The sequence below is a fragment of the Mytilus galloprovincialis genome, chromosome 14 (genome assembly GCF_965363235.1).
Source record: "Mytilus galloprovincialis chromosome 14, xbMytGall1.hap1.1, whole genome shotgun sequence".
Classification (NCBI taxonomy): domain Eukaryota; kingdom Metazoa; phylum Mollusca; class Bivalvia; order Mytilida; family Mytilidae; genus Mytilus; species Mytilus galloprovincialis.
Genome location: NC_134851.1, coordinates 5,926,563 through 5,939,972, shown reverse-complemented (window position 1 = coordinate 5,939,972; position 13,410 = coordinate 5,926,563). Strand labels below are relative to the sequence as shown.

Genomic DNA, 13,410 nt, shown 5'->3' with positions numbered 1-13,410 from the left:
TCAGCAACTTCATCAGACAAATGATTGGTTTGAACAGGTTTTTTTTAGACGAAACGTGCGTCTGGCGTAAATATAAAATTTTGATCCTGGTATCTATGATGAGTTTTTTTCAAGCTTTACAATGAAGGGTTATTCAGATATATTGGTGCATATTATCCGCAAAGAACTCGTAGAATATGCATCGTATTCGCGATTTCGTAGGTATAAAACATCGGATTTCTAATTTCATTAACAATGTCAATTACATATAAATATGTGATAAAAAGTAAAATCACAAAAATACTGAACTCAGAGGAAAAATCAGCTCCGAAAGTCCCTACACAACAAGATATACACAACAAGCTTTACAACCTTTCTTTATTAACGATCTTTAACATGTTTATTTCGATGATAATTTTTTTTTGATAAACAAGCTTGCTAAAACAGTCTGTCGCTGTTGACATGGTGTGGGACATGTTTCATATTGATATCATGTGATATTTACAGTTTGACAATTCATGAAACGCATCAAGTGGAATTAAAGACTATCCTTTGAGTGCAAGAAATAGTGACACTTATTTATGTCAAAAGTTTTGAAATTAACATTATTTACATTTATAGATAAAATTATTATGTCTCTCTTTTAGCGAATTCCTGTGAGATTTTTGTCATTTTTACATGGCAGTTATCCAATCACTCTTTTATCAAGTAGATTTTTAGAAAACGAAAAAATACTATTCATCCTTATCTAGTTTCCTGGTAAAGCACTCTCGAGATCTTACTATATAAGCTGAGTGCCAGTAGAAACCATTCTTATACCAACATTTATATTCGAAAATTTACCAGTTGTAGTAAGATGAATTTTTGGAAAATGCCTGCGTTGATTTTAGGGTTATCCGTCTAATTGTAATTATAAAAACAATCGGGTAGTTGTTGATGATCAGTAAAAAAATTAACCCATTTTCGTTGTTACGCGGTAACGTTTGGAAATGGCGACTGTTTCCTCGCACTTTGTAGAGTCATTATACTAATTGTTGTAACATATGCGATTGTGTAGTTGGTCGATGCAGATGTCAACTGACGATCACCTGCTTCCCAGTAGTTTGTTGACTCTTTGTTATTCTTTCTTCCTTTTTTATAATTCCCTTCACTATCAGAAGCATCACAGGGTATCTGTGTAATCCGAACAAAGGATTTAAAATATATATCAATGTATAAGTGTTGAAAACTGCTGCATGTGCAGTATTAATTAAACATGCGCGTGTGATGATGGCTGTGAGTAAAAATGGCGACTCTTTCCATGTTGCTTTAACAGTCAATTTCAATTATAAGTGCGAGTGGGTAGTTGGTGGCGAGTACATGTGGCGATTATGTCTTCCACATGCAGATTTGACGGTTTTAAAATTGAAGAGCAGGAATATAAACGGATTGGCAGCGCTGTTAAGAGGTGCCAAACTTTGTATAAAAGTATTTATAGCAGTAATGTGTTGTGAATATGGATCAGGGATTTGTTCGTAAACAAATAAAAGGTCAAACACGAAATATGGACTCCAACAGAAAATGAAAGCTGAAAATATAACAAAAAGAATATATAAAAATACAACATTTACTTTACATAAAATATATATAGACTTTTCTTAAAATGTATAAGAATTGTTTGTCAAAGGCTCGCATATATTCATTTTCATCGGAATTTCCCCTTTACAAAATACGATAATGTATTCTGCACACAGTTTAACGCGGACATAAATTTATTTGTGTTTAACACAATAACTCATTTTACTTAATTTGTAATGACTGAATGGCTTTAATAAAGACTAAACAAATTGAATAATGCTGTTTGTTTTAAATTCGCTGGAAGTTTCTGCGCATGTATGGATATTATCATGAAAAGACTATTTCTAACTACACCAGCCCAGTAGTCAACACTCGTGTCAATAGTGTAGTCATTTTTATAAATTTTCTGTTTACAAAACTGATGATTTTCTTATCCCCAGCATAGATTACCTTAGCCGAATTGGCATAACATAATGGAATTTTGGATCCTCAATGCTCTTCAACTTTGTACGTGTTTGGCTTCATGAAAATTTTAATATGAGCGTTTGGAGTACCAAATTTATAATCCTGGAACCTTTGATAACTATTTACAAGATCATGCGATGTTTGCTCTTCTTTGTCTCTGTTTGTATGTTTATTTTTTTCAGAGGAATACACTTGAAAACAAGTTTATTTTGATTGTTTTAACATAAATATTTTGGTTATCAAACTATAGTTAGTACATACAACAACTTCAAATTTAAGTAATGTGATATCATATTATTTTTCCTGAGAGTACACATATTATAGTGGTGTTTTCTAATCTTCATTGCTTTTGCTTTTCGACTTAGACACATTGTAGGTATTCTAGTCTGGTAATACAGACGATTCAATCATATCATATCAAATCATATTATCTGTTTTTGTTGTTGTTCTTTAATTCAAGCAAACACCCATTTGTACATTGTAGTTGCAGGTCGTCTGAATGTTGAGTTTTATCTATATTGTTAAGTCCTATAAATATACTTCTTTTTTATTATCCAAGTAACAGTTGCTCGAAACATCTCACTATTTTATATATAAATAAGGAGACACGTTATGACTGCCAATCCAACACTAATCCACCACAATTCAAACGAATTGAATTCAGGGAATTAAAAAGCAATCGTTCAGCCTTCAGCGATGAGCAGAACCCGTACTGCATGGTCGGGTATAATAGAATTACTGTATATTCCATAAATTTTACTTACCTAATACAATAACGAATGTCATTTTGATTGTTTTGATTTTAGCCTTTGGGATAACACCTCTTGAACTGCTGTTCCATGTAACTTTCTTTGACTTTTGTTGAAGTACAGTCTGTCCGTCTGAAATAGACACATGGGAACATTGATAATATATTAAATACTTAATGTAATTATTTAATTGTTTTTTTTTCTTATTCTGAGTACGATAATTGGGCTCCACATTTTATTTCCGCACAACGGTAGTCAGATAATATAATGGTATTGAAATTATATGGAATATGTTTTTCCTTTTGCAATCTGTATTTTACTAAATGTGTGTACGTGTCTATTTGATGATGTATTATTTTTATTTTGTAAAATTCTGTACTTTGTCTGTTGAATCGGTCAAATGTAGAGACTCTTTATAAGAACGAAGCTCAATAATTGCTTTTGTGAGGAATGTAATAAAAGTCTTGTATTGATCAAGTCTAGTGTATTCACTTGAAATATTTTTATTGGTCTGATGTTTGTAAGACATAATATAAAGATTTGCAATATCTTAATGTATTCATGGCGGAACTAATCGAAAACGATTTAAAACTAGGTCCGAAAAGTTATTTAACAACTTATGCTCGGAAATTAAGAAAACGTGGTATGATTGCTAATGAGACATATATCTACCAATGACCGACTGATTTGAAAGTTATTAAAAAAAATCATCGTACGACCTTAAAGAACGCACAAAACCACTACCACATATTAAGCCATTAAAAGCCCTTAATTACAAATATAAAACCATACCAAACGAAAAAAATATGTATGTACAAACAATAAACGAAAAACAACTTTAAGATGTGCCCCCTCTAAAAGAGTAAACTTCAAGCAATTTTCGTTGTACTATGCTAGTACTAAGAAAACGGAGTTTGGATAGTTCCTGATCGTCTGTTAAAATTCAATGTAGAAAATTCCCATTTTTGATGGTTATCAAAAGTACCAGGATTATAATTTTATACGCCAGACGCGCGTTTCGTCTACATAAGACTCATCAGTGACGCTCAGATCAAAATAGTTAAAAAGCCAAACTAATACAAAGTTGAAGAGCATTCCAAAAAGTTGTGCCAAATACGGCTAAGGTAATGATGAGGTTTTTGAGTCAGTATTTGACATTTTCCAACTTGTATTCCCTCCTAAAGACCACATACATGTAGCGTTTATCAATAACAAAATCAATTTCATAGTATATGATATACATCAACAAACGAAAACTACAGAACTACAATGTGGTAGGAGAGCCAATGAGACAACTCTGCATCCAAAAATGACAATGTATCAATGTTAACAATTATAAGTCAAAATACGATATTAAGTACCGATCCTTTACTTATAATGAATAGCACGCGATAAATGGCCACAATAAGACTAGTGTAAAACAATACACATGATAACCAATGAACTAATCTATACAAAAAAGAGAAACGATAAACACTTATAAACTTATACATTTTTTATTAGGTGTTTATACCTTTGTTTATAATGTGTTGTGGTGAACAGCCATTACTGCACGTGTCGTTTCCCATTGCAAAGTTCGCCTTTCTCCATAAAATAGTTACTATGACAATATAACAGAAGGCAATAATAACAGCTGGTATTATAAAAACGGCAACAGCATTTAAAGATAGGTACACCTGCAGTACAAAAAGGAATAGTTACGTATTACTTACTTTATAATATCAAATGTAAATGAAATGAGAAACAATGAAAACAACTCTTCTAATCAAAGACATTTTAACAGCAAAACAGAAAAGCAGAAAATTCTGTTAATGCTTCCGAAATTTATTCTTTGACAGTTATGAAAATAATGATGTCCTAGACATTATCTTAAATACTTAGCATACATGTTAAGGTTGTAAATCCTCGACGTGAAACCTTGGCTGAATATTGATTGACATGGTGAGTAAAAGCTATTTATACTCATGAAAGATGATAACCACAGACATGATTCCATAATACAACCCCATTGATATCTTATGTTTGTAAGTAATAACTTTGTAAAAGACGATGATTGACATGTTTCACTGTTCAGTTATACAGTAGCTGTCGTTTGTTTATGTTATGATAGTTGACCATAAAGATATATAGGAAGTTGTATGATGACACCAGGATTTACCATGATAACGATATGTGATATAATTAACTACGAGTTAAAATAGTCCCCGGATATTACTGTTATTACGTATATTTTCTCGTATTATTAGTTTTTCTACGATCAGAACGGAAGAAAATCAATTCGTATTCTTGCTAATTAACTTAATGCCAACTTCACATGATTCAATTAAAACTAAAACACCATCTGTGACCTTTATATCTAATCTTAGTTTTTGTTTGGTGAGGTCTAAATCAGAGGAGGAAGAAATTACGAATACCACATGTGTTTCTCATGACGATTGCAGTAATTTGCCTAATGAAGTAAATGTTGGAATTTTTATCTTAATATTTGAAGAAAAAAACGAAACAATTAAGCTCGGATTATTCTTAACATAAAACAAGTAAGAAAATAGACATTTACTAATCTTATGTTTGCTTTAGAAGATGAACCAATGTTTAAGGTTGAAATCCTTTTTTTTATATGAATGATTATCATGATTACTAGAATAAATATGCATTTGATATTATTGTACCAAATTATATAGAAGTTACATCTTTCGTCAAAATAATAATTTGATTTATTTTTTTAAATTTAGGTGTGGCTGTTTTTTTTTTGTTTTTTGTTTGAAGAAGATGAACTTGGACGTTATGTACAGGTGTGCTTAAAACAACTTATTCGTAGATGGAAAGGTTGAATCAACATACACATGTATCTGTAACGATTAAACAAATAAACCAAATTGTCAGAAGCTACGAGTCAGATATCTCAGACAATCACAGTTATATACAGTTGGGTGCAGACCAAGCATTACATAAAGTAAACGCAAGTTAACGCGGCGTGCACATATTTCGTTAGTTAACTTTAAATTTCGCGTTTACAAGTAAACGCCCGTTTACTTCATTTACGTTAACGCGGTCAAAATGGAAATTTCTAATGTCTACTCGAGTAAACGCGCGTTTACTCTGTGTCCGTTTAGTCAGTAGTAAACGGCCGTTTACTTCAGATTTCACAAGTTTAATTTTACGTGCACGTAAAAGTAAACGGGCGTTTACTACAGATTTCTAAATTGTATTTTTACGTGCACTTGAAAGTAAACGCGCGTTTACTTTTCGCGTTAACTAATTGTGTATATTATAAAATAATCGTCGCGTGCATTTGTACATTTATTTATGTTAAAATGACTTAATATTTTACGTATTTGTGTTTTAAACCTTAACATTCAAAAACACTTTTTATTACAAATACAAACATTTATTAATTGCAAAAAAAAAAATCAGTTCCAAAAACTTTCAACAGCGGCTTTTCTACTTTTTCTGTTCAAAATTTCCATTTTGTTCTTATATGCAATTATTAATTTTCAATAAATTAATTAATTAAAGAGGTGTCATTTCATTAAATGCAATCGTCAATATGTTGATCGAAAATGGACAGATGGATATTTTGATGTACCTTATCATGTGATATATTAGGTCAGTGTATCCAGGATACGAGGACAATCTGCGTTAACGCGCGTTTACTACAAACAGTAAACGGGCGTTTACTTTATTATACAAAATTGGAAGACACGCCTTTTTCGCGTTAACGCAAAGTAAACGCCCGTTTACTCTTTACAAAATTAGAAGACGCGCGGTTTTTGCGTTAACGCGGAGGTAAACGCGAAAGTAAACGCCCGTTTACTATTTGTGTCTACTAAAATTTCGGAGTTAACGCAGAGTTAACGCGGCGTTTACATGAAGTGCACGCGAGTAAACGCCGCGTTAACTTTTAAGGCCCGTTTACATGTAATGCTTGGTCTGCACCCAACTGTAAGTATATTTACCTGCCACATCCACTGTTTGGTAAATTCGATTTTACAAAATTTCATATTTTGTTCTTCTTTAACGAAAAACAAAAGTAACATTGGAAATGCAAATAAAGCAGCAAAAATCCAAGCTAAGGCTATTAACGTCCAGCTTTTACCTGTAAAATATAAAAACATACTTGAAGCATCTGTTAAATCGAAAAAATATTAAACAACATAACATCTCCAGAAAGAGCATGAGCAAAAATTACCATTGAACATAGTTATAGTTGTCTCAGACGGTAGATGAATAAATTTCTCTTGAACAATCACCAGAATTGACTATAAGATTTATAAATATATACTATTTAACAATTGTTCGGATTAAATCAAGTACATAAATGATAGAGTCAAAATGAAAGTAAAACGGACATAATGTTTTATGTAAATTACTTTTTCAAATACGAATACGTCCGTTAGTTTTCTCTTTACAAAAGTTACACATCTCTTGTGCATAGTTTCTCATTGGCAATCATACCCTGGTCATACACCCCCTCGACATCTAGAACCTTATTTATGATACCTACCATTCCCTGCTCTATTTAGTGGACGGATCACCACACTGAGACGATCAATGCTTAATGCAACAAGTGAAAATGCTGAAGCGTAAGTTGAAAAAGCCTGTAGAAACTTGACAATCTTACATCCCGGATCCGGGGTCTCCCACGTGATAGTTATCTTCGAGATTACATCAGTTAGTACCAGAAAGATCCCTACCATTAGATCTGTAAAAAATAATAATATCAAAATACTAGGACTACAACCGTTAGTGCATACAATGTAAACTAATGGCAATTTGGGTTTTTATATTGACTTGATCGATAATAATATCAAGCGAACGTTGGTTTTTTTTTCCATTTGACATTTTAGTAAAGAATATGAAAAAAAAATGTGTTAGAAAAACTTATTTTATTCATACAAAACGTTGTGATAGTTGCTTGGTTGTATTTATTGAATTTTGCGAATCTGATTGATGAATTGACGTTACACTGTTATATGACACCATTGCCTACTATTTTTAAGTATATGGTTCTGTCCATGATATAAATATCATGGAGTATGACCAAGGAAAAATCTTCAAATTGCCGATAAAATGTAGCATCGGATAAAGAGCTATAAAGAAAAAAAAAAAGAAAAAAGAACCCTATCACCCTGCCTCTCGGGGAAATTCACTCTGTCGTAGGACAAAAACATGCCAAACAAATCAACAATTATAAAAATTGATATAACAGTGCACGACAATTAGTTTCGTATTAGTACGCAATTTGTTTCGTTTTTGTTTATTTTTATAATGATAGTGATGGTAACTATTTATCATGCGTGGAGTAAATTGGACCGACATTTACAGCTAAAAGGCGGATCCCTCTTATAATTGATAATTACATTACTAGTTAATTGAGTGGTTAGTGGACAAATAAGGAAATGTTCCTGACGCTTTACTGGTTGAGTTAATGTTTGTTTGATTACTATCTTTGATACACATGACATGATAAATTTTTATAAAAGGAACTAGTTATAACATTCCTAATTCGACGTTGTGTTGTCCAGTGTATAGTAACCTCTGAATTCTTCAATATTCACAATTGAATTGAGAATGGAAATTGGGAACGTGTCCAAAAGGACATGTACCCTACCAAAAGAGCAGAAGGCCACCGATAAGTATTCAGCACATCGCAAAAAGTCCGCATACTGAGGTGGGTTTCCACTGACCCATTAACACATTGTTTACACAGCAAAAACGGAAATCACACTAAATTCGGAAACGTATAACTTAAGCAAATTCCAGAGGTGTCTGCATTGGGACAACAAGTTAAACACGTGTTATGAGATCTATATCTTCCATTGATTCCTTTAACAAATGTGGAATAAAAAGACAACATCTCAACAATACACACAGTAACACGCAGATTAAAGGAGTCCAGATGTTTGGAATAGCAATACAATGTACAATGCTATTTTTTCAATGTTCGTTTACAGTTATGAGGTTTTTTTTATGGTTTGTTTTGTCACTTTATATGCAAATCTTAATTTGTTTAAACCCTATCCAATATCAATCGACCCCTTATACAGCCGATATCAACTTTACTGTATTCTTTTTTTAATTTCGGTTTTTGGTTTCCCCTTGGGTTATAATACATCGCAATGATGTCTTCATATCCATTGCATTTCAAAGACTAATTTCCCTTGCTTATTTTTCTTGTCAACCCTAGACTTCAGAATAAGTAATAACATGTTATGACATAATACGCTGTAATTATACAAATAACGATTAAAGGACATTCTATTCCCTAAACTTGTCATAAAAGTCGAAGTAATCAAATGAGATAGTGCAATGGTTTATAAACACAGTCAATATATATAACTGACAGACATAGTGAGGGAATTACCTCAATAAACAACTGGTTATCACACGACTTCGGACTTCAATTATTACTTTACAATTTATAAACAAATGGACATCATATGATATTAAACAAATGATGTGGTATGGTTGCCAATAATACAACTCTTCACAAGAGACCAAATGACAATAAAATCAACAAATACAGATCAAAGTACGGCTTTCAACAATGAACAAAGCCCATATTAATTAGTCATTTGCAAAATGCCCCCCCCCCCCCCCAAAAAAAAAGAAAAGAAAACATCATAGTTAAGGTACAAAAATTGAACGAAAAGCAAATATTTAACCCAGCTACAAAAAACAACCACTGAATTACAGTCCTCTGTTCTTTCAAGTTTGTTCTTTCGTTATCACTTTTCGACATATTAACAAATGGTCAGCATTAGATGTTCTTTCATAATTACTATACGACACATAACCGATAAAAGAGGGACGAAAGATACCGAAGGGAAAGTCAAACTAATAAATCTAAAACAAACTGACAACGCCATGGCTAAAAATGAAAAAGACAAACAAACAACAGCACACATGACACAACATATAAAACTAAATAATAAACCCTACGAACCCCACCAAAAAACTAGGGGTGATCTCAGGTGCTCCGGAAGGGTAAGCAGATCCTGCTCCCCATGTGGCACCCGTCGTGTTGCTTATATGATAACAAATCCGGTAAATAGTCTAATTGGAACTCTTGATTTAATAGCTTCCTTGTAGCAGCAACTCTCTATCAAGAAAATCATGATAGAAAATGCAAGCACGGGAATATCATATCAATTGGGAGATATATACACCGTATGCAGGTGCTGCTGGAATGTTGCTACTTAGAAATGGAATAACCTTTACGAAATACATTATTTACATTCGGATATCTAATTTAAACAAAAACCGTGCTGTCGTTTTCTATAGTGATCTGCAGTGGTTTTATTCTTTTCAATTTGATATGTGTAAAATGTTCTCATCAATATTCTTCTTTACATATGTACGACATATATTCCAAAAGATGGTGAAGTTTTTTAATAACATGATGTGCTAATATATCCCTTTACAGTGTTATCTGCCTACAAATACACTTAGCCAGTTATCTTATACAAATCCTTAATCTATTGACTATTAATCAGATATTGTTATCATCTTTTTATATACTTTTTATTCATATTTGATTTTTTTTCTATCAATGCTTATTATAATATCTTATAAAATATATTTGACTTTGATACATTTGTAATTGTCTGATGCTACAGTGTTCCGATTGCATTTATAATGCCAATTAAATATATAGGTAGAACAACTTAGTTGTAGTAGGATAATTTATTTGCGTAAATATCTAAGTTTTGTTTAATTCTTAACCTTCACGTATTTCTTTTGAAATAAAGCTTATTAAATAATATAAAAAAAATATTCAAAGTTACTGTAGTGAGCAGGCACGGGTTCACCGATCAAAGTTATGATAATTGCATACACAATTAAATATTCATAAATAGGTATTTGCCCTCCCCGCTGGATTAATGCAATAATAAAAGATCAATGAACTATCTAAATTATAATAAATAGTATTTGATTTGTGAATTAATTTTGAGTGGGAAGAATTGATAAAGATCAAGTATATTATCCAATCCTCTTCTTTTAATGCATGTTTGAAGTTTGAAGAAGACAGTCGAATTATACAGAGCAATTATGGATACCACATTTTTGTTCAATCAATTTACAATTTAAAACATATTTATAAAAATCACTGGTAGGTAATTTTGTATTTTAGTGTGTTTTTAGAGGAATCTTATCATCATTTCATATTGTTACATACATACCTGCACAGGCTAAATTCGCCATAAACAAATTCATCCGCGATCGCATTTTCCCAGACATGAAGAGGATAGTTAGCACGGTACAATTTCCGGTGACAATGAGCGTAAACAGTACGATGAGAAATGATACTTGTTCTGTCTGAAATAAAAAATGGAAGAATCAATTATACTGTTATGTGTATTGTCATTTTCTTATTGCAAACAAACGATTAACTATCAAAATAAATTGCAATACATTTATAAATAATTTCCATTATGGTTATTTTCAATAATTGAAGGACATTTACATAAATAGCAAACGGGGTTTCATTAACAAATATATGGAAAAAATAACAAATGTCAGATCATTATCACACTACCTAGACAAATACCAAGTGGCATGTCATAATATGAATGAATGAATAAATATTTTAATACTAAAGTGCAACTTGAATTTTAACAACCAAATTACATCTGGCGTACTAAATTATAATTCTGGTATCTTTGGTAACTATATACAACGATTATAGTTATAGTGAATGATACATAACTTAAAATAGACAATCAAAAACCATAAGTCGAACAAAATTCGGTAAACGCTTAGCCATTCAAAACCCAACATAATCTAGGACCTAATGTAAAAAACAGTCGTCATCAATAAAGTGAATTCCAACATCATCTGAGAGTACATTACAGAGCTAATTAAGGGTCTGATTTATGTAGCTGTTGTATACATTACAAATGTACCAGGTAGATATCTAATCTTTTAATTATTGATATTCAGTCTGTATCAACATTTTTCAAAGAGAACTTGGATTAAACATAAGTTTATAAAGGTCTTTATTACATCGGCAGCAAAACTATTATAAAACAGTGTGTGGTGAATAAATTCGCAGCCATGTCATGTCTTTATGGTGAAGATAAGTTCGATGTATCTTGTAAAACGTATATTGATCTACTACAACTACTACTACTACTACTATTTCTATTTCTTTTATGAAGGTTTAGAATAGTTTTCTTTTTAGTAAAGAGTATTATTAAAAAGTCAATACATAAGTAATAACATACATAAAATAACCTTACAATAAATCTGTCTTTGAAATGAGATAACTATATTCTCAAAAAAAGCAGATAAAAGATAAAAAAAAACCTTTCATAAAACGAATTTTCTTGAACTAATTATTTGAACTTAGTCTATTCAATGTGTTGTTCATTTAAAGTATCAGGGAGTATAATTAGTATGTGATTTTACGATAATCTTTTTTTCAACATAATGAACCTTCATCAATCTTATCAAGGATTAATTATATCTTTTATAAATCAAGGTAAAATGTTGAAGTCGCAAAATAGCACTGAAAAACTGAGAAAGATCTTTTCATTGACTATGTAACAGGATAGATCTCTTATCATATGATTGCTGTCATGCAGTGCAACTATATTTTAACAAGTATAATCACATCGAATCAAATATTCTTACTTAAAATGTTTAAGTTATTTTGAATTTTATAGACAACGATTAAAAGGATTAAAAAAAAGTAAACATCTCAAAAGTCGTAGTTCCGTAGTGAAAGACGTTGACGTATTTCAAACTTTTAATATTTAAGTTCTTTACTTTAACACAAAATAAAAACAATGAAAATAGAAACAATTTTACTTAGGTTTTCATCTCAATTGAGGTCAAAGCATCATACAAATTAAAGTCAAAGTATTATCAAAATTAAAGTCAAATTATCATTTAAATTAAAGTCAAAGCAACACAAACCCCTGACACAAATAGGTTGATCTCAGTTAATTATTATTATAGCTATGGATCAAATTCAGAAAAATAAAATGGCTGCTCTTGGCGTCCATTTTAAAATGGCCTCATAAAAATTAATAATAATTATTATGAAATATGAAAAAAAAAATTGACGTTACTGATTTTGATAATCTTTGGTGAATGCATCACTAATGACAAAGAAAAACATCTGAGGACTTCATATATTGAAGTATTGGTGGCCATTTTGAATGGCAGTCATTTTAAAAACACAAATTTCAACATAATACGCTATTCTTACTAGTTTGCAATTTGCGTTTATACTCATGTTTGTACGCATTTACAACTACTTTTGCAAATCATTGGTATATGACTGCTGCTATTCGAATAGGATATTCATTAAGTGGTCAAATAAGGCATACACATGTAGACACAATAAATAATTTCTTTTACTTGCAAATTTGCCTAAGTAGTTTTTTTCTTAGAAAAAAAAGTATATATGATATAATATATGACCACTCTATGTTGAAAAAGAAAACAATGTTGGTATTGAAATCACTGGAGCTGAAAACTCAATGATTAAATGGCACAGAAAGAATTGCGAGACGGCAAGCAAAGGCACGTGATGATTTATAATGTCAAGCAAATACAAACAGCGCAGACATAGGCATAACATTAGACCTCATAATCAGTCCTATGTTAGAACCATACAAATATTCTGCATATTGAATTAATAGTTTCTCTC

At 31.3% G+C, this 13,410-nt stretch overlaps 1 protein-coding gene across 1 annotated transcript in view; it reads right to left on the bottom strand.

Annotated features, from left to right (window-relative positions):
* Positions 1-340: 340 nt before the first annotated feature.
* LOC143058008 (cardioacceleratory peptide receptor-like) overlaps positions 341-13,410 on the bottom strand; it is a 58,184-nt gene continuing 45,114 nt past the window's right edge. Inside the window, exons 2-7 of the mRNA XM_076231471.1 lie at positions 10,934-11,069; positions 7,255-7,452; positions 6,707-6,846; positions 4,264-4,426; positions 2,766-2,882; positions 341-1,546 (exon numbers count right to left, since the gene is read on the bottom strand). Coding sequence (XP_076087586.1) covers positions 1,305-1,546; positions 2,766-2,882; positions 4,264-4,426; positions 6,707-6,846; positions 7,255-7,452; positions 10,934-11,069 — 996 coding nt within the window. The 3' untranslated portion in view covers positions 341-1,304. The remainder of the gene's footprint in view (positions 1,547-2,765; positions 2,883-4,263; positions 4,427-6,706; positions 6,847-7,254; positions 7,453-10,933; positions 11,070-13,410) is intronic.